The 26,967-nt window shown below is 50.7% G+C and overlaps 5 protein-coding genes and 1 non-coding gene across 17 annotated transcripts in view; 4 read left to right on the plus strand and 2 right to left on the minus strand.

Moving 5' to 3' along the window:
* Positions 1 to 289: 289 nt before the first annotated feature.
* Positions 290 to 9,081, minus strand: CHTOP (chromatin target of PRMT1). 9 transcript variants are annotated; one of them, XM_049635003.1, is made up of 7 exons: positions 8,788 to 9,081; positions 8,074 to 8,155; positions 6,360 to 6,513; positions 5,595 to 5,678; positions 3,311 to 3,497; positions 2,361 to 2,498; positions 290 to 705 (listed from the first exon to the last, which is right to left on the minus strand). In XM_049635003.1, the coding sequence occupies exons 2-7, from the start codon at positions 8,136 to 8,138 to the stop codon at positions 500 to 502; spliced, it is 834 nt and encodes a 277-aa protein (XP_049490960.1). In that variant the 5' UTR covers positions 8,139 to 8,155; positions 8,788 to 9,081; the 3' UTR covers positions 290 to 499. The 9 variants fall into 9 exon arrangements, with proteins under 9 accessions (XP_049490960.1, XP_049490963.1, XP_049490961.1 ...); XM_049635006.1 differs by having other exon boundaries at positions 3,311 to 3,494; positions 8,788 to 9,080; XM_049635004.1 differs by lacking the exon at positions 8,788 to 9,081 and adding an exon at positions 8,550 to 8,719.
* A 228-nt stretch (positions 9,082 to 9,309) lies between these two features.
* The window catches only part of S100A6 (S100 calcium binding protein A6), a 79,341-nt gene continuing 61,683 nt past the window's right edge, over positions 9,310 to 26,967 (plus strand). The window contains exon 1 of the mRNA XM_049635014.1: positions 9,310 to 9,313. The gene's annotated coding sequence lies outside the window, so the exon portion shown is untranslated. The remainder of the gene's footprint in view (positions 9,314 to 26,967) is intronic.
* Positions 10,318 to 13,967, minus strand: S100A1 (S100 calcium binding protein A1). Its single transcript, XM_049635031.1, has 3 exons — positions 13,866 to 13,967; positions 11,714 to 11,866; positions 10,318 to 10,623 (listed from the first exon to the last, which is right to left on the minus strand). Exons 2-3 carry the CDS (start codon positions 11,852 to 11,854, stop codon positions 10,480 to 10,482), a joined length of 285 nt encoding a protein of 94 aa, XP_049490988.1. The 5' UTR covers positions 11,855 to 11,866; positions 13,866 to 13,967; the 3' UTR covers positions 10,318 to 10,479.
* S100A13 (S100 calcium binding protein A13) lies at positions 14,522 to 21,357 on the plus strand. 2 transcript variants are annotated; one of them, XM_049635028.1, is made up of 3 exons: positions 14,522 to 14,676; positions 15,287 to 15,446; positions 15,758 to 16,315. In XM_049635028.1, the coding sequence occupies exons 2-3, from the start codon at positions 15,294 to 15,296 to the stop codon at positions 15,860 to 15,862; spliced, it is 258 nt and encodes an 85-aa protein (XP_049490985.1). In that variant the 5' UTR covers positions 14,522 to 14,676; positions 15,287 to 15,293; the 3' UTR covers positions 15,863 to 16,315. The 2 variants fall into 2 exon arrangements, with proteins under 2 accessions (XP_049490985.1, XP_049490983.1); XM_049635026.1 differs by lacking the exon at positions 15,758 to 16,315 and adding an exon at positions 20,966 to 21,357 and having other exon boundaries at positions 14,574 to 14,676.
* LOC125926080 (U6 spliceosomal RNA) lies at positions 19,682 to 19,786 on the plus strand. The gene has a single exon (XR_007459003.1). It is a non-coding gene; the product is annotated as a U6 spliceosomal RNA (small nuclear RNA).
* On the plus strand, positions 23,774 to 25,994 carry S100A14 (S100 calcium binding protein A14). Of its 3 annotated transcripts, none has more exons than XM_049635020.1 (4): positions 23,774 to 23,870; positions 24,264 to 24,387; positions 24,812 to 24,958; positions 25,184 to 25,994. In XM_049635020.1, the coding sequence occupies exons 2-4, from the start codon at positions 24,358 to 24,360 to the stop codon at positions 25,319 to 25,321; spliced, it is 315 nt and encodes a 104-aa protein (XP_049490977.1). In that variant the 5' UTR covers positions 23,774 to 23,870; positions 24,264 to 24,357; the 3' UTR covers positions 25,322 to 25,994. The 3 variants fall into 3 exon arrangements, with proteins under 3 accessions (XP_049490977.1, XP_049490976.1, XP_049490975.1); XM_049635019.1 differs by having other exon boundaries at positions 24,279 to 24,387; XM_049635018.1 differs by lacking the exon at positions 23,774 to 23,870 and having other exon boundaries at positions 23,895 to 24,387.

Genomic DNA, 26,967 nt, shown 5'->3' on the forward strand with positions numbered 1-26,967 from the left:
GCATTTTTGAGCTCCAAATTTTCTCAACACTTTTAAGAGGCTATTAAATGTAGAACAGAATTGTTTCACAGAAACCTAGGCATTAAGAAGGAACACTGATGGGCTCTTACTAGGCCTTTTTCATGGGAACACAGAGATGAAATGTTAGAACGTCACAGCATAGGGACAGGTGAAGGGAGGCAGAGGAGGAAGAGAGTGTTCTAGCCACAAGTTCTAGCCACATGTTCAAAGAGAAGTCAGAGTGATGGGGGTGGAGGAACAACCCAAACACAACCAAACAAAATCCAAGTCAGAGGAAAAAAGGGTTTCATACAACACAGTATCAAAAAAGTAAAAGGAACACACTAAAATGCACAAACTGGTGGCAAGTTAAGTCCATAGCCTATTGTGATAGGTCCTTCCAGCATCAATCAGGTGTCTTCTCCATCTGTTATTTCAAGGTTATTTACAGATGTGGTGACTTCTGAACAAGAGTCTCTCACAGGAGGGCGGGCAGGTTTCAATCATTGGTTTCTGGATCTGTTTGTGCCATATAAGCATCCAACTCGGCATCCAGGTGTCCTTTTGTTTTTGACATGTACGCATCCAACTGGTTGTCCAGCTGCTCCTTGGTCAGCACAGGGCGAGTGAGGGCACCTCTCCCTCGTCCACGGCCTCGGCCTCGGCCTCCAAAGCCCCCTCTTCCCCGACCTATCATACCCCGACCTGGCCCAAGGGGAAAAAAAGAAAACAGTTACAAGTAGGTTTAATGGGTGCTATGGCAAATGCCCCTTAGAGCAGTGGGGCCTAGCTGAGAAAGGCTGAAAGGGCAGGGCAAAGAGGAGAAATCTGGAAAAACAGGAAACACATTGGGTAGAAAGCAACACATGGAAAGCACACATAATGAATCCCTGTTTACATGCTCATCTCTAAATGCTATTTAAAGACTTTTTATTCTATTGACAAAGGTAAAATAACTGACAAAAGAATCTTAATCTCTCCTAAAACAAAGCAATTATCTAAAGTGTGAGGCCCACTAGAAGTTTATTAATTAAAATACATTATAGATAATCCCATTTAGTAAGACAGGGAAGAAGTAACAAGGGCACAGAGAAACGGAGGTGTAAGGCTGGACAATTTTTAAGGTAAGCCTTATTAGAGAGCTTTCTGGAAAATCAGCTCATCTCTCCTCAAACTTACTGAAACTAATGAGCTGACCCCACATCAGGAGACTGAGGAGTTACGATGACATAGGAACAATGTGAGAAGATGGGGAAAAATATTTATAGTAGTCCCAGCCACTTCTATCTCAGATTCTAATTGCCTTCTAACAGTTATGGTTATCTGAGAGGTGGTTTCAACCCACTTAACAAAACATACACAGCTTTCTGAAAAGCTACTTTAGACCCCCCACCCACCCCTGTGATGTCAGAAACCAGGTCAAGATAATTTGGAAACATGCTATTTCATCCTGAAACCCAAACGAGCTTGTACTTCACTCAGTGAGCCAAACGTATAATGGGCGAGAAGAAACTAAGCCCTTGGCTATCAAATTTCCTTTGCTAACAGTTATTGTCCTTTGGCAACTTCAAGGTCATAAATTACGGAAGACCCACCACACACTATAAAAGGACCAAAGCAGATATACACAGGGGCTACAGGAATAGATTTGCTCCCACCCTAGACAGGTGTTGTTGAGAGTTTTCCACTAAGCTCTGTATCAGAAAACTCCCATGAGGTCTGGATTAACAACAGCAACACCATTAAATGCCTTTCCAATCTGGGTCATGATGAGGTCACAAGACAAGTAGCACTAAGTCTCAAAGGTAAGATTATCAACAAGAGTCAGTTAACTGACATGGTACCTTCTTGCTTTCTACCTTGATCAAAAAAGTCATCTATTTCCCACAGACACAAACTTTACCTTGAATTTACTTGGCTTCAACATCAATACCCAGCTCCAATCTCACCATCCTTTTCCACTCTTTCATTTTTGTACATCTCCCTCTTCTTTATTCTTAGACTCAAAGTGGGGTTTTGAGCTATGGGATGGGGTGTGTGGTGGTGGGGGAAGGACAGAGAAAGGCAACACCTCAAACTGACCATCTTGTCATTTTAACGATACAATTTAAATTTGCAAGAACCTGGAAAAAGACTGCATATGATCTGGCTCTGATGTGTACCTGACTGGTTCTTAGACAACCCATGACAGACTTTTGCACTACCGCATGTGAGTTTAGAAAGTAAGCCAGTTTCAAAAAACAAAACAAGACAAACAAATAAGCCTGCCTATGACTTGAAGCTGTGCAGAAAGGTGGCTCTGAGTTTTGAAGGGAGAGAAGTAAAAGGGAGCTATTCTCTGAAGTTGGTAGCTGACTAACCTCTACCACCGATTCCGCCACGACCCATAGCTCCACGCCCTAGGCCCCCTCTCCCAGGACCTCCACGACCTCGAACACCACCTCTTCTTAAGCCCATTCGGGGAGCTACGGCTCGTCCACCTCGGAGCAGGTTTTGACCTTGGAGAGGAGGCATACAATGTATATGCAGGTAAATCCAAGAGAGACAAAGTAGACTCTAACCAAAGGAAGGCGGTGAAGGTTAAATGAGAGTTAATTCAGTTAATTTTTAGGTTGGGGGGGGGGGGGTGGCAAGCTGCACACCAAGTGTGAATAGATCAAGCTGCTCTTTATTCAATCAATTCAAAGTCTGACCACAAACCCATTTTGGGAAGAAGCTGGGAGTTAAGTTAATTAGTAAGTACATACAATAAATATCTACTGAATAATCAGACATGTGCCTAGCATTAAGGTAGATTTAAAAATCAATAATATGGTTCCTGCTCTCAATACATTCTCACAAGGGACAAGAACATGGGGAACAGTGTTAACAGTGCCCAAAATGTAACATGTAGCTAAGTGCTATGGACCAACTTATCCTCTCTTTTTTCCAAATAGAACAGCGTGTTTCACTGGGAACAAAGATAGTTAAGATACAGGCCAACAGACCAAAAATTTCTTAGATTTGACTTATTTCTAGAACTTGAATGTGCTTTTGATTTAAGCAGCAGCAGGGTGTTTCAAAATGGAATGGAGATGACATGAATTACCTGTTGTTACGCAGGTCATAGCCTCTCACCATTGCACATTATCAGAAAAGGAATGGTATCGATAAAAGACATGCAGCACTATTAAAAATACGTGATTTCAAAGGTTATTAATTATATTAATACAAATTCAGGCTTAAAGATGTTAAACAAATGTGTCCATAAGCAGCCCAAGAGAAAAGGGAAGGGGTAGGGCCCGACAATGTTCAAGTACACAGCACTGACCTCGGAGCGACATCCCGCCCCTAAGCAGGGTTCTGGTGGCACGTCCCCCTCGTAGTCCTCCTCTGGGCAAGCCTCTCTGCATTATGGGCAGGCCTCGTCCTCCGATTGCTCCCCTGGCCAGGGTCCCTATGGGTCGGCCTAACCGTGCCTGGATGTTACTCTTACCCAGGCGCTGCTTTAAGCTCTTCTGGAAGAAAAGGTGTTGGGGGATTGAGATCAAAAAAGCATTCCAGTGGCATCTAGCAACTCAAAGTGCAGAGAAAAAGAAGCAGTGAGATGGCTGTGTGCAGGGAGATAAACTTGCCGTAGGTGTCCTATAAAGAACCTAATCCAGAAACTAGCCTCTGCCTCAGAACATGGTAGAAAAGGAGAATTCTGATCCAGAGCTTTTATGAAAGCTTGAGTATGGTCCCATGAAATTGGCATCAACACAAATTACCTCACTCGTTTGGCTACAGAAGCCATACACCACTACATGAAACGTAAGTTTTAGTAAGAACTCTGTATTTCAAATCCTGGATTCTGTTTTTGAACCACAGGTCGACAATGATATGACTGGATTCATACTTGCCCAAGGACTACCACTGTCTTCAAAGGCTTACTCAAACACCAAATGAAGTTCATCACACTCTGGGAAAAATTTAAATTACAAGTTCATCTGAATTCTTGTCACTTAAAAACAAGATTTGATTTTTCAGTCAAAGAGGCCAGTGTGTTCCATTTTTCCTCTGAGTATCTATCTCCAGACGATCCACTTTTTACCTTAAGATGTAAATAAACACAAAAAAGTCAAACCTTTCCTTACATTTCTTAAATAGCCATTAATTCCACGTCTACCCTTGCAAACAGCTCCATTAAGCCAATACGGTAACTTTTAATTCAAAATAAACATGTAACTCAACTGTATCTCCAGAGAGATAGCCAAATTTGTGTTGGAATTAAGACAGGTGAGCAATAATCACGAAACTAAAGGACATATGTGAGGACAAGGACATACTGCACATGGAGATATTCAATAATCTGTCCCTCAAAGAAAAACTATTAAGACCACATCTTAATAAGTTAAAAATCCTTCAAAAGAAAAGGTAACTGTGTAGCCTTGAACACAACCAAGGCCCCAGCAAACCTGTTTTCCCACAAAACCATTAGCCAATAGGAATGAAGATAAATTCTGTATGTCCTCCTGCTTCACCCATAAATGACTACCAATGGTTTTTTTTATTAGCTTTCTAGCACAAGATAATAAGCTAAACAAAGGGGCAGTTTCCGAACATTATGCATTTAGGCATAACTGACCTTAAGAGCCTGTCGTGTCACCCTGACAGCACACAATTAGGAAGTCAGGACCTCATTCATTTTCCAAATCTCTTATGTTCAGTGATTCTGAGCATATTCTCCCCAAAATCTGTGCTTTAGTGGGGAATGCACAGTGCTTACAAGTCCTCCCTTCTTAATCCTTAGCTGCCAGCCAATACTGGACTCTAACAGACAGGAAGCTTAAGGATGTCAACTATACCACCTAGTTTTCACTCTACAGCTGTGCTCTACGCTAAGGTGGCCACTAGCCACACGTGGCTATTTCAGTTACAAGGAAATAAAATTTTGAAAGCTCCTCAGTCACACCAGCCACATTTTGAGTACTCAATAGTCACACATGGCTAGAGGCTATCATACTGGACAGCAGATAAAGAATATTTCTATCACTGTGTAAGGTTCTATTGGTCAGCTCTACTCCAGAGGCTGCTTTCTGCACAGCTACATTTAAAGCTTCTTCTTGGGGCATTCAGTCAGTTGAGCGCCCAGCTCTTGATTTCATTTCGGCTCAGGTCATGAGCTCAGAATCTGGCAGTTCGAGCCCAGCATCTGGCTCCGCGCTGAACGTGAAGTCTGCTTAAGATTCTCTCTCCCTCTGCAGCCTTTCTCCCCTGCTCACATACACTCTCTTAACCAAAAAAAAAAAAAAAAAAAAAAAAAAAACAGAAAAAAAAGACAGAAAAGAAAAAAAGAAAAAAGCTTCTTGAAAGGTCTCCTGGAATGATCTGTCAGGGCCTTATCTTCAGCAATTTATAATACCTACTCTTGGAAAATGGTGGTGCCTTTTTTTATGGCTTTCCTAAGTCAGGGACAAAATAGAAGAACTCCCAAGGCTTAAGGCAGCTAAAGCAGAAGGCCTTGTTTATTTTTGGTCAGTGAGCCCAACAGTTCAGGGTGGGGGTGGGAGGGTGTTATATTTAACTGCTGAATTTATGCACAGCCATGCAGTGCTACCAGTTAAAGTCCTTACAGTTGCATGGCATCGCCCTCCAGACGCCCAGCCACAGCTTGGACATATCCTTCCACAGCCACTCTCCGGACTCGCATATAAAGTCTATGAATAATAAAGAGCAGGTTTTATTTCAGGTCTGAACAGAATTCTCTCTTACTGGTAACTTGAAAGAGAACCCACTTATTCTTTAAGTACTCAGTGCTCTCACTCTATTTTACTGACAAAACTTTAGGTGCTGTGGAGATGAAGGCCACCCTATTCTTTCTATATTTTAGCACTGAAAACGTTTGATTAAGGCTGTTCAGACTTCCTGTGCTAGGAGAAAAAAAAAAAGTTATTTCCATAATTTGTAACTCATTTAACAGGGAATAAAGGATTTTCTGAGATCATCTAAAACAAATCAAAATTTTTTTCTATTTTTTGGCTTCAAACAAAAGACGTTTATTCTCTCACAGTTCTGGAGGCTACAAAACCCAAAATTTCTTTGTGGTAAAATCCAGCAAATCTACTTTAAGGCCAAAGGATCAGGAAAAAAGAGATCAATACTCATTGATAACATAGAAACAGGTCATACTGATGGCAAACTACCTAAAAGAGAAAGACAAGAAGTTACTTATTGGTACCTGCTAAAATGGGAATTCTCTGAACTTCTCTTTCCTCCAGAGAAGTTTCTGCTTTTGCCCTGAGCCACCTTGCAATCATCCATCATGTCCTGACAGCCTCAGTGGACTGCCTGACAGAGATCACCAGCTGCTTCTGGAGCATTAAGACTCATCCTCTCACCTGCTTAAGTTTTAATGCTGCCTGGACAGAGGGTCTATTCTCCATCTGCTGGGCCAGTCTTCTGTTTCTGGCACTGGCTAGCTGCTGTTGTTGCTGCATCGAAGCCCGAATATTCACTGGCATCGGCTGTTTGTTCTTCAGCATATTAGTAAAGCTTCAAGGTCGAACAAAATGGATGTTTAAATAAAAGCTTTATTACAAAACATTTATTGGCATTTTCATGGCTTGCTAGACCAGGAGCTCCAGATCCCACGAACTTTTAAGTAAAGTGGTACACTTAGATCAAGGCTGATGTGGGTTAAAGACTCCTCTGCTTCCACAAACTTGCAAGAATCAGAAACTTAGAAATGCAGCTAAGTGCAGCACATTCAATCAAAAAAGATAACAAGGGCTCAGGCTTTTAGAGAGGTGGAAGATATGAAAAACACGCAATAAGCAGATATGATGACAACAAAAGACAGAAAATGTGGTTTCAAAGACAAACAAACAAAGCCAAAATGTTGGGGGAACCTGAGGGTGCGCTGTAAGAACAAATGTTAAGGAAGGACTAGAGCACCTCACAGACCACAGAATTAGCACCCCCATATAAATCACAGGAGTGTAACATATTTTCTTAATAACATGTAATATGTAAATATGGAGAATAACATGTAAATATGTAACTTAATAACATGTAAATATGGAGAATCAGTGTGTATCACACCCTAAGATATAAGAAGCACATATGCTTCGGAAAAGGCAAAAATAAACATCAATTAAATCTTTTAGTGATCTAACATCAACTTAATAAAATCATTGGTCTGACTTTAGCTCAGGTCACCATCTCACAGTTCGCGGGCTCGAGCCCCATGTTGGGCTCTGTGCTGACAACACAGAGCCTGGAACCTGCTTCAGACTCTAGGTCTCCCTTTCTCTCTGGCCCTCCTCCCACTTGCTCTGTCTCTCTCCATTTCGAAAATAACAAACATTAAAAAATAAAAAATAAAGTCATTGCTCAAAGGCAGTCAATAAGAGCTCTCAGAGACAGAAACTGCTTTAAGTACCTTCACTTCTCTTAGGCTTAAATGATTACTTTTCCTGATTCCAAGCGATTGCTTCTGAGAAAATCAAGATTAATTTAGTCACCGAACAGCTTGTGAAGACACTCTTCTATTATTCCTGTCAAAGTAAGTTTAATGGAACGAAAAAGAACAACACTTAACTGTAAAGGAATCTAACACAAAAACAAACTAAAAGCAGTATCGAAAGAAAGAGAAATGGAGCAAAGCAAGTGCCTCTTACAAGGCCCAAGAATGGCATTCGAGGGCCTTTGGACATTCCACAGCTTGCTACCTGCCTCTTACAGACCAGACACAACACTGCCGGCCTCGGACTGGGCAGCAAGCCTAGTGCAGCCACGGTACCATGCTACCGAGCTGCACCACCCCTGTATCAACGTAAAAAATGTGAAGAGAGAGAGGGCGTGAGGAGTCTTCTTAAAATACAGCCCACCAGAGAAATATTTCAGACAGCTTAACATAAAAATCTACTGACAAGGGGTTTTGAAACAACCGCCCAATTTGTTTTGTGTACCACGTAAGATGCAACTAAACACAGAGGTCTGTAGCCTTCTGTTGGTATTTAGTTTAAAATTGGTTTTTGTGCCTTGGACCCCAGGGCCAATTTAAGTAATGTTTTCTTATGAACGAGCTGAAGTTGCTGTTGGCTGCCTCACCGCTCATTTAGAGACATCTTGGTGGTGCTTTTTAGCACAACTTTCGGCGCTGACTGTGCAGCCATCTTCAAATCCCGAGAATCTACAAAGGACAATAGGCAGAATGAGCAAGTCAGGAAAAGGACCTCCTCATTTCTACAGGCATCAAGGGCTTCGCCCAACGGCGAATGAAAAGAAAAGGCCTGTATCAACGGCTATGGAAGAGCCCACCAAAACGCAGAGCGGGTGCTTAAGTCTACACCATGGTTACCGCAAACCGCTACATCTCGAGGCCACAGGAAAGGGTCTTCCCAAACCCCCAAGATGGCAGGCGCACGCCAAGCTGGGCAAGCTGAGGGGGGACTAAGTGCATCCAGGACAGTCCTCCTCAACCTGGGCTGCAGGGAGCTGCTCACCCTCCCCGAGCCGACCCCGATCGCCGGCGGCCAGGTCCGCGGCCAGCGGCGGGGAGGGAGGGCTGGCCAGGCGCTCCTCACGGGCAGCCAACGCGGAGAACCATGACGCAGGCAAAGCCGTCTGGAAACCGGCTTCCGACTCCACACCCAGGCGGGAGCCCTCGCGAGAGCCGGGCGGCGGGAGCGGGGAAGGGCTCCCGAACCAGCGGCCGCCCGCGGCCGCCTCGACGCTCCGACGCCCCCTCACCGCCCAGTCAGGGCCGCCGGCCCAGGCCCCGCCCCCCGGGGCCTCCCGGGCCGCCCCGCCGCGGAAACGCACCGAAGGAAACGGACGCCAGTGCGCCTCCCGGGGCTGCCACCACGCCTGCGGCGCGCGGGCCGGGGTCCGGCCGAACCTGAGCTGACTGGGTGGGCGGTTGGTTAGAGGTGTAAGCGGTAGGTCGCTAGGTTAGCTCGTTGTAGCCGGGCGGCTGTCTGGTCGGCCGGTCCGCCTGCTCGCCCGGCCAGCCCTTTCCTGCCTTGAGTCCGTGCCACCACAGCCGCCGCCGCCGCCGCCGCCGCCGCCGCCTCCCGCTCGCTGCCCAAAACAAAATGGCCGCCACGCCCAGAGCCGAGTGGGACCGGCTAAAATGGCGTCGACGCAATTACGTATGACGCCGGATCCGCGCACAGCTAGGGGGCCAGAAGATTTGCGCTACGCCTGCGCGGGGATTGGGGCGGAGCCCTAGGGAGAAGACAGGTCCTTAGCCAAGCGGTGGCCGAGGTGCTCTCTGCTCCGCCCACGGAGGGGCGTGGCCAGTGGTTGCTGTCGGGGATCGTCAGGGCATTACGACCGCGGCCGCGCGGTTGTGTTCTGGTCCGCTGGCGGAGGTTCGGCCTCGCGGGCGAAGGTGGTTGTGTTTCCTTGCGGCGCCCCAACCCTGGCCGAGGCAGACCCTGTAAAACTGTTTAGTGGGATTTGCCATCTCCCTCCCTGTTGGGGGGGGGGGGCTGCCGCGAGCCGGGAGAGCGGGGTGGGGGTGGGGGGGAGGCACCAGTACCCTGCGCTCTTGTCTCTTCCGGAACGTCGTTAGTTCTCACGGCGGTGTCTGCGTCCAGCTCCCCCTCCCACGCCCTCTCCACCTGTCAGTCATCCGCATTTCGATGCAGACCTACCTGCGTTGGATTTTTCTTATGCCCAGGGATGCAATAGAAATACTCGCACGTTTGGGACGCCTGGGTAACTCAGCCAGTTGAGTTGGCACTCTTGATATCAGCTCAGGTCATGATCCCAGTGCTGTGGGATCCAGCCGGCTTCCGGCTCTGGGCTGAGCGTGGAGCCTGCTTGGGATTCTCTCCTTCTCTCTGCCCCTCTCCCCAGCTCGCGCCCCCCCCCCCCCAATAAAAATAAATGTGTTAAGAACGAGCGAATGAACACATCTTCAACCTTTCTCCATATACGTGCTTCAGGATGCTTTCGTTTTCATTCCTAGCATTTACGTGCATGTGTTTAATGGCCTGGCATCCTGGACTTTACCTATGAGAGGGTAAGGGTCGTGTTTGTTTTGTTCACTACTACGTCCCCAGTTCCTACAGGATGCCTAGCATATGGTAGGTCCGCAGTAGATATTCTTTGGAGATTGAAGGGAAATTCTTCTGGCTTTCTGGCTGAGAAGCTGAAGTCTCCTACATCTGCAGCTGGAACCTTGAATGCCCGCCTTCCTACGCCTTGAGCAATCCTCAGCTAGGAAGATGTAATGTTTCCTTGACCTCTCTCCGAATAAGATCCCTTCCCAAATAAGGTGAATTGGGAGTGAGGTACCTTGACTTTCTCACTCACTTCCAGACTGCAAAGGAGACACACGGCAGCTGGCGAGAGAAGAGCCTTTAATTAAAGATGAGTTGCAGGCCGGGCCCACTACTCTTGCGCCCTCGGTGGAGGGTGGACAAGGGTAGGAGAGTAGGAAGGGAAAAATGGGGTAAGGGGGAAGCAGGAGGAAGGGGAAGGGCGCTGCCCCCTGGGGCTGTCTGCTCAACTGTTCTCCCAGAAAAAGTTGTTACAGGCCACTGTGAGGGCAGCCACCAGCACCACATACTCTTGGAAGTCCACCTCCCCATCTCCATTCTCGTCTAGCTCTTTCATCACCTTGTCCACAGCGTCTGCATCCTTCTGGGCCTGTGGAGGGGGGAGATGGAGAGGTAGGTATATAGAGTGGGGAATAGTACTGAATCAGGGGCAAGAGGGGTGGTTGATTGGGAAGAGGGAGGCAGAGATGAACAAGAGGGAGAACTACATCTCATTATGGGATTCTTCTGAGTCACCCTTCAAAACACACTTGTGGCCTCCTGTTGGCTACAGAATAAGCTTCTTAATGAGGCAGAGTAATAACAACATCAGTTACCACAGGTTTGGTGCCTAGGATGCAACAAGTTTTACCAGCATTGTCTAATTGTAACGCAAATAGTATGAGGCAGGTTTCATTATTCCCCTACTAGAGAAGAAACAAATTAACACTTGGTGGTTAAAGAATGTTCCCAAGTCACACAGCTAGAAGCTGCCAGAGTCAGAATTGGAACCCAGGCCTGATAAAATCTCAAAGCTGGTTGACTTTCTACTGGCTTCTTTACCATATAAGCCCCTGTTAGCATTTGCAGCCTTCTCTTCTGCACCCTTCACTCAGGTCAAAACCACTGAGCATGCTCCATATTCTTTTTGCTTCCATGCTTTTGTTCATGCAGATACCTCCTAAAATGTCTACATTCGCCCTGATAATATTCCAGTGGAAATCTGTGGCTCAAGTACCACCTCTTTGGAGGAGCCCACTTCAGTCAGGTTACTATTTCCCATAATCCTTTCTGGCAATTCTGTTAAAGCTCTGAGTACTTCCTGAATGGTTGGCCCAAGACTTCACGGGGACGGGGATCTCGTTGCCTTCTGTCAGCGGACGGGGGCCTCTTTTGGTCCTCCAACTCTGCTCTCTCCTGAACATTTCACTTCCTGGTGTTCATAGTTTACTTTCATGTGTCAGTGTTTCCCTTCTAGACTGTGAGCCTTGTTATTGATGCATCTGCATAGGTCCTAGCACTTAACAGGTGATTAATAAGTTAGGGGATTTTTGCCTTGAGCCTGGAGGGGTAGGGAAGCCTGGAAAAACCCAGGAGAGAAGTCTGGGAGAGGAAGGAGACAATTGGGCTGTGTTGGGAAGATGGAAGGGAGGTGTCCCTCCACCCCTCAGCCACTCCACCCTGTACCCCACTCTGCTTACGTCCAGGAAGCCAGAGAGCTCGGTCTGCAGCAGCTCTTTTAGCTCCTTCTTGCTCAGCTTGTACTTGTCTCCCTCCTTGCCCGAGTGGGCGTGGAACACGTTGATGAGAGTCTCCATCGCCGTCTCCAGCTCTGAGCCCATTGTGCAGCTCACCTACCCACCCCCACCACGGAAGGAAGTTAGGGACCATGCTTCAGGCTATCTGGAGTCAGGGTGAGGGGAGCCCTCAGCCTAGCCCTGGTCCCACACCTGAAATAGCCACGAGCTCAGAGCCACACCACAGTTTATCTTTCACTGAGATTTTATGACATGGCAACCTAACAGACCTGAATCTAGACTTGCTCTCTGTGTCCCTCAGTCCATATCCCAGCCAGAGGTAGTCAGTGTTTGGGGCACGAAGACAGAGCAGCCGTGGCTGGCTCTAGAGGCCTGCGGTGGACTCTGGTGGTTCCTGGCTGCCTGGGCAGACACTGAGAAGGGTGGGGCAGGCAGGCAGGGATGGTCACAGGACTCTGCCAAGCTGCCTCTGGCTCTATTTTTACCCTGCTATGCCTGAAGCTCTGCTGTTGAGGGTGGTGGGCTGCACCCCCCTCTACGGCCTTGACTGCTGCCTACCCCTAACAAGGAGGAGTCCGTCTGGTGCCCTCAGTCAGCCTGACGGGAGAGAGTGGTGGCCCGCGTGGCTGGCCCAAGGCTTCATGGGGAGGGGGGATCTCACTGCCTCTGAGTTTCCTATCAGCAGACTGGGACCTCTTTCAGTCCTTCGACTCTGCTCTCTCCTGAACATGTCACTTCAGCTTCCCTGGGGTGCATCTCCATGACCTCTAGTTTGGTTTCTCTTCCTTCTCTGCAGAATCAGGCCTCCCATCGGGTGATGGTGGGAAGGGAGAAGGAATGTGGACACGTTTCCCCAGAGCCAGGGCTCCCAGGGAGGGGGGAGGAGACCTCCGGGGGCTTCATCCCTGCTCCTGCCTATTTACTCCCACCCCTAGGCCCAGCCTGGATGAGGTGAGGACAGTGACAGCTGGCAGAATAGGGCTGGTAAGTGTTGGGGGCTGGGAGTAAACGGCTGAGTGTATCCTCTGAATTCAAGGGGCTGGAGAGAAGGAAGAAAAAAATGGAGGGGTTTGTTGAGGAGAGGGGGCCAACCCAGGAGGCCTCTTTCTTTTGGCCTTAGGATGGTCAGCCCCTCCACAGCCTCAGGGGGCAGCTCAGGTGTCTCAGATCAGGTGTCCTTGTCCTTCCTCAGGCCTAAGGGGCTAAACAATGGGCCCTGATCGAATGACATTCCAGCTTTACAATGGGGACCTTGTGAGTGTCACCTGAACTCTGGGCATGAGAAGCAGTTGTCACAGAGACATGGGGGAGATGGAACCCAAGCTGGGGCTGATGGAGGGGATAAGGGGCGACTGTGTGGGAGGGCTGTTCGTGGCTCAGTTATTGGCGCATCCAGGAGGGGCACTTAGAGGTTGCCTGGAGCCCTTGAGGAGCCTGGGATGTTATGCAGGGGCCATTTGGAGAGGACTTTGGCAGGGAGTGGGCAGACGGGAAGACAAAGGGAAAGACTTGAAGGAAAGAGGAGTCTGGAAGTCTGGGCCAAGGAAGGAGGAGGAGACAGAGGGGGTCATGTGAAAGGAGAGTTGGGAATGGGTAGAGTACCCTAATGCCCTCTCCTCCTGATACGTCACGGCCCATGCTCTCCTACCCCGCGGCTTCTCTGGGACCCGGGCTCTTGGCAAGGCTGGGTGCCGGTGGGGGTGGGGGCAGAAACAGCAGTCCCATTTGCTTTCTGAGCCTCCTGGAAGCAAAGTGGGAGCTGGGTCCCCTCCGCAGGTCCTGGGAGATCCAGGGAAACTCTGAGGGCGCTAGTAGGAGAACTTGATCTCCTGGAAGCTTCCTCCTTCCCTGAGGACCACCACAGACCTCCCTCTGAACTTGACTGGCTTCCCTGTGCTACTGTCCAAACCCTGTCTCCCCCAAATCCCAAACTGCTGTCCAGGAGCCCCTCCCACACCCTCAGTGCACCCCAATGCTGTTGCCCCTACAATGCTGTTGCCCCAATACTGTTGCTGTTCAGGACCTCTGCTGAAGTCCCCTTTTCCCCCCAAGCTGGCCACAGCAGGGACCCAGTGCAGAGGGAGCAGATACTCACTGTCAGCCTTGACCTGAGGTGGGAGCAGGTTCTGGACAGACAGACCAGTCTGCAAATGTGGCTACCAGAGCTGTGTGGGGAGACCTGTGTTCGGTCCCTCCCCCGAGGCCCCCCTCCCCGCCAGCTCCACCCCTTCACAGACAGACACCCCGCTGGGGCGAGGGGCCAGGAGTGGACAGAGGCGCCCTCTGTCTCCAGGGCTGGAACAGGCCGCCCTGTGTCCTTTTTTCCAGCCGCGGGCGCCTCCCCCGGCTCCTGGGCCCCAGGGAGGTGGGAAAGGTCCTGGGAGGGTCACGGAGAGGCCTCTCACCACCATTGCGTGCAGCACGGGCAGCACAGGGGAGGATCCCGCCGAGGGGGTCTCAGCGAGGGGCCCTAACCCTGCGTGAATCATTTAATCCTGGGACTTTTAGTCTGACTCCCCGCTGACAGATTTCAGTCCGGGGCCTCCTGCACGGAGGTCTCCGCCCGACCCCCGCCCCACCCCGCCCCGCCTCCGTGGGAGCCTCTTGGGGGTCTGGGGCTGCAGGGTCCTGTTCAGGATCCTCCCCTCCGGAGGGGCTCTCTGTGGGGTCTCTCAGCTCCAGAGTGGACGTGGTGGTGGTGGTGGGGGGGTGGTGGGACGGCAGGGGTCCCGGGGCGCGCGCGTGGGCCGGGTGGGCTGGGGGACCCCGGGACCCCGCCCGAGTTCAGGGGGTGGGGGTGGGGGCGGCGGCGGGAGGCGGGCCTGGGCGGTCTCCTCCCTCCGGGATCCGGGCAGAAGCGGACACCTCCGGGCTGGGCTGGGGCGCTGCCGCCTCCCCCCGCCGCGGTGAGTCCCGGGTCCCCACCCTGGGGGGTCGGGCGCCTCTCTGTCGTGGGGCTCGCGGGCCCCTCCCCGAGCCAGCTCGGACCGGGGTGCGGGAGGGTTTGGGGGCGCCCGGCCGCCGTCCTCGCTAGGGGGAGCGGCGGGCTCGGCCCTGCGCCGCCTGCCCCTGCCCGGCGGGGTCCCCGCGGCCCGACCGCAGGCCTGACCCCGGCCACCCCGCCCACGACACAGCCCGGGGCATGTGGGCGGGCCGGGTCCCTGCACAAACAAGCTTTGGAGACAGGCGGCCTCATGACCCCTGGGGGCCGGCTGAACCTCCGAGACAGGGCCCTAGGGACCAAAGTGCCTCCTCTCAGAGGAGTCTGGAGACTTTGAGACCAGCACGGAGGGGGCTCTGGGACACAGACACTTGGAAAGGACCACCCAGCTCAGACCTGGAGAGGATGGGGTTTCTGGAAGCACACACCTCTTCCTCTGCCTGCACTGAGCTGTTTCCTGGTCCCCTGCCCCAGGCCCCATCCCTGTCCCCTCCCACCTGCCCGGGAAGGTTCCCTGTGGGCTGGGACAGGCTGGCCTAGTCTGACTCTCCCTTTCTCTCTTCCCTGTCCTCCAGGGTCCCGATGGCAGCTGAGCCGCTGACTGAGCTGGAGGCGGCCATCGAGACAGTGGTCACCACCTTCTTCACCTTTGCAGGGCAGGAGGGCCGCAAGGGCAGCCTCAGCATCAATGAGTTTAAGGAACTGGTCACTCAGCAGCTGCCTCACTTGCTCAAGGTAGGTGGGGGTCTCTGGGCCTGAGACTTTGGGGGACAGTGGCTGCCAGGCGCCGGGTATATGAGGCAGGGTGATATTCTGGGCCTGATCGTGTGACCCCAGGTATTTGGTGGACAAGGGTGTGGGTGACCACATGTGTAAAGGATTCTGGGGTGTGTGTGTGTGTGCGTGTGTGTGTGTGTGTGTGTAACTAGGTAACACTGTGTCAGTGTGAGTGCAAGTGTGTCATTGGGCTTTGTGTTCCCATCAGACAATGCTGTTGGGTTCTCGAGTATGCTCTGTGCCTTTCTGGTCTCATTTCCCCAACACAGGGGTGGACCCAGAGGTGGCTTCCAGGAGAGTTACAGACCATCAGAGCTGGAAGGAGGCCAAGACAAAACAGTCCAAATTCCTCACTTCACGTATTTGGAAATTGAGACTCAGCTGTATGTAGAAAGGGGTTTGTGAACAATAAAAACACAGTCAAATTCATGCAGAGATAGATCTCAGAGTAGGAGAGACCTGTAAGTAATCCATGATTGCTTCTCACCCCCTCTGGGAATCCCCTCAATAATGTGCCTGGTAAGGTCATTCCTTCTCTCCTACTCACTGGACAGAGTAGGGATTTAAATTTCATCCACTCTGAGTTGCCTCATCATCCCAGTCTGTTAACAGTTTCTGTTTCATCCCTGCTGAGAATTCACAGGCACGTAGGAGGGGGTGAATATGGATAAAAAAGCAAAATCACAAGCAAGTTTTAGAGACTCAGTCCATCATCTGCAAAATCCCCTACATTCTTAGACTTCTGGGCTCCTTCCCTTTCTCTTCTCTCAGGAAATGAGACACCACTCAAGGTGCAGTGTTCCCCAGAGCCGTGTCAAATACTGACTGGTTTTTCCTCCAAACCCAACTCCCCTTGGGCCTGGAAATGCAGGAAGTGACCTCTTTGCTTTTGGTGACCGCTTCCAGATCTCAGTTTCTTCCTCTTCCTAAGACGTGCAGCTTCTGGGAAGCTCCTGTGCCACCTGCCCCGCTCCTTCCTGAATCCCTTATAACTCTGCAGCTCCTGCCTTGATGTTTTTCTTCCCATCGCTGCTTTTGCAGTGTGCACACAGACCATTCATGCAACACCTGGGCCTTTCAGGGACTTCAACTCCTTGCTTCCAAAGACTCCGTCCTGCTTCTGAGCAGCCCTCTCTGTTGTTGCTTCAGATCTTGTCATTACCAGAATAATGCCCCACCTCCCAAATCTCGGTCTCCTTTCTCAGAGCATCACCTCCTGCTGTTCCAGTTCTGTTCCTCCACTCCAGCCCTTCCTGGACTCCACCAGGACCTTCAGTCTTCGGGCCATGTCACCTGTCCTTCCACATGTCCCTCATGTCCGCAGTCCCTCCTCACTCAGCTGGGCTGTAAGGCTTAGCATGGAAACCAGTCCCCCGGTCACGGCCCACCCTTGATTCTGTTCCTCTCTGTCCTGGTTTTTGGCAGAATCTCAACCCAGGTTAAGTCCAGTATTTCATGTTCATTAGCTTGATGGTCAAATCTACCATTTCTCAGATCCAAAATAAAGCAAAATTTCCACTCTCAGAGGAAAGAAAAAAAAAAAATCAATCAATCCACCAGTCTGCCTACCATTCTGTGTCTGCACTTTTGTGTAGCTGAATCTGGCTGGATAAGAAGATGTTGCCATGCTACTTGTCAGACTCTATCATTTTCACTAATATTATTTAAAAAATTAAAAAGAATTTTAATGTTTATTTTTGAGAGAGACAGAGACAGAGCATGAGCGGGTCAGGGGCAGAGAGAGAGCGAGACACAGAATCAGAAGCAGGCTCCAGGCTCCAGGCTCCAAGCTGTCAGCATAGAGCCTGGCGTGGGGCTTGAACTCTCCAACAGCGAGATTGTGACCTGAGCCCAAATCAGATGCTCAACCGATTGAGCCACCCAGGTGCCCCTATTAATATTATTTTTTAAATTGAAGCATAGTTGACACACAATGTTGACTTGTCTGTCTTTAAATCTGTGACCGCAAACTCCAAGGGAACCCTTGGCACAGCCTGCCAATTCTGCTACATTTCCCCAGTTGGTTCATTGAGCAGCTCTTTCAGATGGTAATTTCACAACTTTTCCTCCCTCCTCAAACTCCAGTCCCTCTTTCCACAGTCTCCCTCTCACTGAGAAATGTTCTCAGACAAATAACAGCCATCAGGAAACTTCTATGTACTGCCTCCCAAGTCTACCAAAGGTCAGCATGTACCCTGCCTTCCTTCCTGCTCCCTGAAGCATCTGTCTCTGCCCCTGAGGCCAAGCCCTCCTATGCTGCTGGACTCCATTCCTCCTCACCAGCTAAAATCTCTACTTTTTCGGTTCCTCCTCTCTCTCGCATCATCAATTCTCCCTCTCTACCAGATTGTTCTGATCAGTTTTCCAATATATTGTAATATCTCCCATCTTAAAAAAAGAAAAAACACCCTTTCTTGACTCTGTAACCCCCTCCAGCTATGCCTTCCATCTCTGCAAAAATCAAAAGCAGCAAAGGTTATTTATACTCTGGGCTCTCCTGGCCCCAAATGCTCATTCCTCAGGCATTTGCCAGGCTTATTCTTCGCTGAACCCAGATTTCTGCTCAAATGGCAAATCCCCATCATGGCCTCCCCTCACTTCTGGGGGCAAAGACCACCTCCCTTGTGCTTTATTCCTTTACCCTCTTTTATTTTCTTCCAGAACACACCTATCACAACCTGACTTCCACCACATACTTACATTTACCAAGGGTGTGCGTCCCATGAAGGAAAGGAATCTGCTCACTGTTTTATCTCCAGCACTTAGAGCAGTGTCTGACTTCTGGTAGGTGCTCGGCAAAATATCGAGTGAGTGAAATTGTAAAAAAGTAAGAATTTTTGTTGAGTGAGTAAATGAATAAATAACATCTTACCTACTGTTCTACAAATGCCTTTTTAAAATGTAACAGTGCATAAAGGATATTTCCCATTTGAAGAAAATGATGCACTGTACGTAATGGTATGTAGACTAACACAAATTTATGTGGCGAATTTTCTGTTGATGGACATTTCTTGTGTCCATTTTTTCTCTTTTGCAAACATCCTTGTTTATATATCTTTACGTACTTGAGGGAAAATATCTATAGGGTAAATGTCCGCCAGTAGAAATATTAGGTCAAAAGGCATGTTTGTTTTTCTTTTTTATAGTTATTTCTAGTTTGCCTCCCAGCAAGGTTGTCATCAGGCTTCAAGGCCACCAGTGCATGCGAATGCCTGTTTACTCACGTCCTTGCCTAAATTGGGTCTTATCAGACTTTTAATTTTTGCTAATCTGTGAAAATGATATCTCGTTCTGATTTATACTTTTAAAATTCTGAGTGAGATGGAATATTAAAGAATATTTTTGACAGATATGCATAATCCTTATTCTGTGAACCGCTTGTTTATTTCTTTCATTAAAGAGATTTTCTTTTTCTAAATTTTATGTTTATTTAGTTTTTAGAGAGAGATAGAGTACAAACAGGGGAGGTGCAAAGGGGGAGGGAGACAGAGGATCCAAAGCGGGGTTTGTGCTGACAGCAGAGAGCCCGACGCGGGGCTCGAACTCATAAACCGCAAGATCATGACCTGAGCTGAAGTCAGACATTCAACCGACTGATCCACCCAGGCACCCCTCTAATAGTTTTTTAAAAAGGGGAAAGAAATAGAGAGTAGTGAATAAGAGCATAAGCTTTAAGTCAGACAATCTAGGTTCAAATGCAGATTCTAGCTTGTCATCCTTGGTTATTTAATCTTTCTGAGCCTTAATTTATTTTTCTTAATTAAAAATTTTATTTTAATGTTTATTTATTTTTGAGAGAGAGAGACAGACAGAGCATCAGCAGGGGAGGGGCAGAGAGAGAGAGAGGGAAACACAGAATCAAGAGCAGGCTCCTGGCTCTGAACTGTTAGCACGGAGCCAGACATAGGGCTCGAACCCACAAACTGTGAGATCATGACCCGAGCCGAAGTCGACACTTAACTGACTGAGCCAGTCAGATGCCCCATGAGCCTTAATTTCTTGTCTGTGAAATGGACTCATAATAATACCTTCCTCATTGCATTGGTCTTGCATTTATTCGGTCAGTATTTATTGAGCACCTATTATGTCCTGTCCTGATGCTGTCGTAGGCTTTGGGTTACAATGGTGAACAAGATGGACAAGGTCCCTTTCATTTTAGCAGATCATGAAGATTAAATGGAGTAAGGCATTGTGCTTGCTTCGGCACAACATCTACTAAAATTGGAACAATACAGAGAAGATTAGCATGGCCCCTGTGCAAGGATAATACGCAAATTTGTGAAGCATTCCATATTTAAAAAAAATAAATAAATAAATGGAATAAGGCATGTAAAATGTTTAGCATAAGGCTTGGAACAGTCGGCACTATTAAGTGCTTACAACTGTTGAAATGCTAGCTGTTATCAGTCTTTTGGTTTTTCCTTTTATAATTAGCAATTATATAATTGCTAATATAACAAGAGGTGAATTTTCCTTTTCTTTCCTAGTACTTATACCTTTCATTTCTTTCTCTTGATTAATTGTATGTTTTTTCCCCTCCCAATATAATGTGACACTGGGCATCTTGCCTTCCACTGGTAATGCTTGTAAGTATTTTACGATTAAGCATGAATATGGCTTTTTAAAAGGTCTTTCTTAGCTTTTCTATGAATGAGCTTTAGCTTCGTGCCTTCTGTAGATTTGGTAAGACTTCTCTGCCTTCATTCACACATTGATTAAAATACTGAGTATTGGGCTCTGCCCGTGGTGCCCTTCTCCAGTTTGACATTGATCCATTGTTCAACGGCTTATGTTTTGGTTGTGATCATTCATCTAGCAACAGACCCTTTGATCATGGGCTCAGTTTACAGTATCCTTTGATGTCACAGGCCTGTCATGAGAGGCTTTGTCAAAGACCCTGCAGAAAACCAGATACCCCATGTCTTTGCCATTCGCCTGATCCACCAGGCTAATGACCAACCTGGAAAGAATGAGACTACGTTAGCGTTATACAAATGAGTGGCTTAGGACTGTGAATTTCCCTAGCTTTCTGTGAAGGAAGAAGGTGGCCTGAGAAGGCTCTGAGGATGGCCTGCATGGGTTCCCTGAGCATCCTTGAGCAAATCCCAAGTGCCGTGGTGTGCCGGAGCCCATCTTACCTGTAGGCAACAGTTCATTGTGTGCACCTCTTCCCAGCTCTGTGTTCGGTGACTTCATGGTTGTGGTTCATAATCGGCCACGGTGGGAGTATTTGCATGCTGGCAAACACTACAAGTCAGGTCCTTTACCTCCCTCTGCTGCTGCCCTTGGAGCCTAACCGGTTTGGAGAGGTTAGTGACTGCCAGACACCCTGGCGGCACCGTTCCGGGGCTGCAGCCTCGTCCTGACGCCTGGGGCAGGTCCTAGATGAAGAGAATGGACATTAGCCGTTCTTTCCTCTCTCCCTATCTCAGGAACTCTCTTTTCTAACCCCACGTTTCCTGTTGACGTCTCCTCAGGATGTGGACTCCTTAGATGAGAAGATGGAGAGCTTGGATGTGAATCAGGACTCCGAGCTCAAGTTCCATGAGTACTGGAGACTGATAGGGGAGCTGGCCAAGGAGACCCGGAAGGAGAAGGCCCTGGAGATCCGGAAGAAGTGAAGCCCCCGGCCAGGATAGGGCCAGGCTGGCCAGGCAAAACCCCACTCCCCCCAGTATAGCTTCCTCCTTGAAACACAAATGTTTCTTGTTCCCACCCTACCCTGCTTTCTTCTCTTGAGAGGAGGTGGTCTGAGAGTGGGTCCAAAAATTTTGAGCTCTTTGTAGACCAGGGATGTTACTCATCTCTGAATCTCATTCTGCAGCATCGAGCACCAGGTCTTGTACCGGGGAGGTGCTCAATAAATTAACGGTTGAGGAGGGGCTCCTGGGTGGCTCTGTCAGTCGAGCGTCTGACTCTTGACTTCGGCTCAGGTCATGATCCCGTGGTTTGCGTATTTGAGCCCTGCATCAGGGTCTGTGCTGACAGTGTGGTCTGCTTGGGGTTCTCTCTCTCTCTCTCTCTCTCTCTCTCTCTCTCTCTCAAAATAAATAAATAAATAAATAAAATAAACAAATGGTTGATGAATGGGTATATGACAGGAAGAGAACAGACATCTGGGGCAGGCGAAGTGACTCTTACTCCACCAGGTGCCTCCTGGGGCCCAGGGGCATGGTCTCAGTTCACACTTTTCTTTTACCCGGGGTTTGTGTCATTGGACGATAATGGTAGCAGTGAACTTGTGTTGAGGACTTGCCGTGTGCCAGGCACAGTACTAAACACTTTTCCTGCGGTATCTTTGTGAGTTGATTCTCACAGCCCTTTGAGGAAAGGTACTGTTTTTAAGGTCTGTATTGAAGATGAGGAAACAGATTTTAGAGAAGTTCGCAGACAAGAAGAGGTGGAACTGGGTTGAAATTCCAGAGCCTCTGTGATGAACTGGGATCCTCTCCGGATGGGTGGTGTGGGACCCCTGGGCCCTCTTCTCCTCCCTCCCTCCATAGCAGGGGTGAAGCACAAGAATGGACACAAGGTTCTGGTACGAAGACTGTGGGATGGGCGCCCCTCTCCCCACCCTTCCTGGCTCGAGGGGCTTGTGGTTTGCACTGCCCGCCACCAGAGGGGGCAGGGGTGGGGCAGCCCAGCAGGCACCGCCGCCCCGCAGCTGTCACTGCCGCTGCCTGGTGTCCCTCTGGGACAGCCATTCCTCCTGAGGAACCTTCAGGCTGAGACAACCTCCCCACCGCACACCAAGGAAGGTTCCCAGGTTGAGACCTTCCATCTAAGTGCCCTCAGACTGAGAGACCTCAGAAGGACCCCTAGGCTGGCACTGAGGGGCCATTTGGCTGAGACATTCCAGAGTGGGCCTCACAGGGGGCTTCCCCCAAACCAGAGACCCTAGGAGAGACTCTTGACGAGAAACTCTTCAGAGGGACCCCTGGTTGAGGCACTCCTGGAGAAGCCCTCAGATTGAGAGACCCTCAGAGAGGTCCCCAGACTGAGAGCTCTCAGAGGAACACAGAGTGGGGTACCCTAGGGAGGGCTCTTTCATGGAGAGACACTTTTATTTTTTATTTTTTTATTTTTTATTTTTTTTATTTTTTTATTTTTTTTATTTTTGGGACAGAGAGAGACAGAGCATGAACAGGGGAGGGGCAGAGAGAGAGGGAGACACAGAATCGGAAACAGGCTCCAGGCTCCGAGCCGTCAGCCCAGAGCCTGATGCGGGGCTCGAACTCACGGACTGCGAGATCGTGACCTGGCTGAAGTCGGACGCTTAACCGACTGCGCCACCCAGGCGCCCCGAGAGACACTTTTAGATGCACTCGACTGAGGCCAGAAGTACAGGGGAGGCCTAGGAGGAGACCCAGGGAGGGGCACTGGGAGACACACTTCAGCTCTGGGTCCCGCCTCATCCTTGCCTCGGCCCACACTAACTCCCCTGCTGCTGCTCTCCCTTCCCTCTCCCCGTCATCTCCCCGTCAGGTGAGGAGGTCCCTTGGGGTGTGCCGAGGCTTCCTGGGATGTCATCCCCCGCACTGGATTGGGGGAGTTGGGTTCAGGAAGGCATGGGGTTCTGGGGGAGGGAGGAGTAGGCAGCCCAACCAGTTTGGAGAGGTCGTCAACAGCCAGGTCATTCACCTGGGCCTCACACATGCTGGCTCACACATGCTGTGCCTACTGGCTGAGGGGGGCCCCAAGGGGGCCAGGACAACACTCAGTGTGGCCCCTCTGCCAGGCTGCCCTTCTCTGGCTCCTTCCTCACCCGTTGGCCATGGGGACTGCAGACTTGGTGTCACTGCCCAAATTGGCCCTGGTGGGAGGAATGTGAGTGAGTGTGTGTGTGTGTGTGTGTGTGTGTGTGTGAGAGAGAGAGAGAGAGAGAGAGACATCAAAGGACAGAGAGGTCTCTGGGGACCTCCCTCAACTCACATGTCTCCGGACCACAAGCCCTGCCTTGATCAGTCTCTGCTTTTCCTTCTTTCCTGATGTTGACTCAAAGTCCCTCCACTTCCCTGCCCTGCAATTCCTCTAGGCCTTTCTTCCCAGGCTCGACCCCACAGTCTTGCCAAGGCCCCCTTCTGCCTTCCCCAACTTCCCCTTCCCTTTCTCTTGCCTTGGCTCTGCTTGCTGGTCTGGGGCCAGAGGCCACGCAGCCCCAGCCTTCAAGGGTTCCCTCCAATGGCAGAGTGGGCAGGCTCTCGGGGCTCTGGCCAATGGGGGGTGGGGCCGACAGGGCTGGCTCACAGCCCAGGCTGCTGCAATAGCAGGGGTGGCTTAGGGATGAGGCCCAGCCCTCTGCCTTCCCTCCCTGCCCCCAAGTATAAGAGCTGAGCTCAGGTGAGCTGACTCCTAGTGTCCGGTCCCAGCAGCTGCCAGCAGGTAAGGAGACATAGGCCTTTTCACCCAAAGGGCTGCCCCTGTCCAGAGGACACAAGTAGCCTATTCTACCCTGGCCTGCCAGGAGAAGGGCAGGGGGCCAGGTCCTGGACAATGATGATGATGATGATGATGATGATGATGTGTGTGTGTGTGTGTGTGTGTGTAGCAGAGGAGAATGGTGGGAAGAACTGGGAAGATTGATCTAAGGTGAGGCCCAAGGGATTCCCTCTGAATAGGGGGGTCTGGGGGCTGTGATCTCAGCTCCTGGATCCTTCACAGGAACCAGGCCTTGTGTGGAGTTGGCTCCGACCCCCTGAGCAAGGAACAGAATATTGAGGGTACAGCCAGAGGGGACAGTTGAGAAAGATATGCTGAGCCATCCCCTGCCCTCAGTCTTCCTCCTTCCAGGCAGATCATGAGCCAGCGGCTCCTCTGAGGCCTGCTGTGGGACAACAGCGCTCTCACCGGGACAAGCACACCGGTCACCATGGGGCAGTGTCGGTCAGCCAATGCTGAGGTGGGCCCATTCGTGCCTGGACTTTCTGTTCCCATGCTCCACTCCCCGACCCTGAGGGTCTGTGTCCCCTCGCCTTGGCCTTGCCCTGCACTCTAGACCTTGCTCGGGAGACCCAGACTCTTCTCTCATACCCACAGGGGTGATACACAAGGAACCCTCCTGGGAAGAGAGAGTCTGCCGCATGCTGGGACCTGCCCTGGGTGGGGGCTAGGGGGTGACGGGGAGGAAGCCTTGCCCAACTTGTGGCTCAGGCAGGGCAGGGGCCAGTGGGGGGCAGGGGGTTGGATGCCGGGCTCTGGAGTGGGTGGGAGCCTCTGTGCCTCCCAGCTTTCTTCTGCCCTATTGGCCTTGAGAGCCTTGGGGCGGTAGGGTGTCCTAGGGTGGACGGAGCCTCCCTGACATGGGTGATGTCCCCTGCCCTCAGGATGCCCAGGAATTCAGTGACGTGGAGAGGGCCATTGAGACCCTCATCAAGAACTTCCACCAGTACTCTGTGGAGGGTGGCAAGGAGACGCTGACCCCCGCCGAGCTACGGGACCTGGTCAGCCAGCAGCTGCCCCACCTCATGCCGGTACTGAGGGAGCTGAGGGAGCGGCCCGGCCCCAGGCAGCGCCCTGACTTCCCCTCCGGGTCTCCAAGGCCCCACCCACACGGCCCCTGGCACTAGCAACCCCAGCCCTTCCCAACTGCCAGTGCCAGGTAGGCACAGGGCCCGCCTCCTGCCCCTGGGCAGGGGTGCGGCAGGAGGATCAAAGGGTGCTGCCTCCCTGAGCTGTGGTGTCTTCCCTCCCCTCAGAGCAATTGCGGCCTCGAAGAGAAAATCGCCAACTTGGGCAGCTGTAACGACTCCAAACTGGAGTTTGGGAGTTTCTGGGAGCTGATTGGAGAAGCAGCCAGGAGCGTGAAGCTGGAGAGCCCTGTCCGGGGGAGTTGAAAACCTTCTTCTGGAATTCTCGGGGGGATGTTGGGGAAAGGGGACCTTAGAGACCGTGGGCCTAGAAACGCCTCTCCACCACCACCACCACCACCACGCTATTCCCCAGTCTGCACCTGCCTCGCCTCTGCAAGGTTCAAGTCCTTACTGAGCCTTCCCAGGGGTCTCTGTGTACTTCATCCTTGGGAGCTCCATGGAACTCCATGAGTCCCCACCAGAGGGAGGCTCGGGATGGGTTGGGCCCAGGGATGGATGTGGCGAGATGCTGGAGGGATAAGGATGGGCTAAGGGCCAAGCAATTTGGTTGCGGGGAAGGTCAAAGAGGAACTGGGCTACTGGATATGATTTGAAGAAGAGGGCGGGGAATGGGGCCGGATATTTGGTACTAAAAAGAGTCTCTGAGAACCTAGCCTTCCTTATGTCTTCCCCAACCCAAATGATAACTTCTGTCCAGTGCTACACCTTCCTTCTTCCAGCTCTGCCCCAGCCTCTTTCCAGCACTCTGTCCCTGGGCTAGGGCAGGGGAAGAGAGAGAGCAGGCTGGAGAGGGGAGGCTGAGGAGGGGGTGATTTTGGGAGAGGACCAGCTGGGTGCTTGGGCATTTAAAGAATGATGGTTGTTTTGTAACATGTGATTAATAAAAAAAATGGAAAAAGTGAAAGATGCTGTCTTGACTGGATGCCTGCCCTACCTCAGTCCACGGGCAAGGGTGGTTGGGTGAGTGGCAGAGTCCTTGGTGGCACAGGGCATGTGGGGCTGCAGTGGCTGCGGCAGAAGTGAATGGATTTGGGTCGAGGCTGGGTACCAGGCCCCAGAGCTTGGAGAGCTGGTTCTCTCTGAAGGACAGGCTCTTCTTTGCCAAGGCGCCGGTCCTCTGCCAGGAGGAGAGGGTATGTGTGCTCACCTGGGGAGACAGTTAAGACCTCAGACAGTTATGACCCCAGGTGTTCCCTGGGCGACCGGCAGCAAGGGAAACGTGGGGCTGAGAAACAGGCTGACCCGCCTGGGTTTGAAGCCAGCCCTGCCACTCGCCATCTCTGGAGTGTTGGGCATGCTCTCAGAGTATCAGTTTGCTCATCTGTCAAATGGGGTATTAATATCTCTGAAATGAATCAGATTTGTTAGGAGGATAATGGACACATCACGTGAAGTACTTAGCAGAGAACTTGACACAGAGTGAGTGCCCCGAGCTGGAGTCTCCCTTGTCGGAGTGGACGGGTGGGTCCCCTCCACTTTCAGCTGCCGCCTCCACATGTTGACTAGCCAGTTTCCTTGGGTGTACTGGGGAAGGGCTGGAAGGGTGCAGAAGAATCCTCTGCTGCACATGACAGGTCCTAGGAATGGGTGTCTGCTCCTGGTGGTCTGAACGGGGAGACGGAGACCGGGGGCCAGGTTTTGCTGCTGCCTTCTGACTGGGGCCCACAGAAATCAGGCATTACTCCTGAAACCCTAGCAGCAAGGAGGAGTCTGTGGTCAGCCAGGTGGCCTGGAATGCCAACTGAAATCGTCTGTTGGGGGCCCTGAAACTGGGCTCTCAGTGACCCAGGTGAGCAGGGCAGGTGACACCCCTTTCTTTCTCCATTGACTGGGTTCTGCTCAGGCCCTGCAGGGCCAGCAGGGTGCGGTTGTGGGGTTGCCGGCTTCCA

The sequence above is a fragment of the Panthera uncia genome, chromosome F1, assembly GCF_023721935.1.
Source record: "Panthera uncia isolate 11264 chromosome F1, Puncia_PCG_1.0, whole genome shotgun sequence".
In the NCBI taxonomy this organism is placed as follows: Eukaryota; Metazoa; Chordata; class Mammalia; order Carnivora; family Felidae; genus Panthera; species Panthera uncia.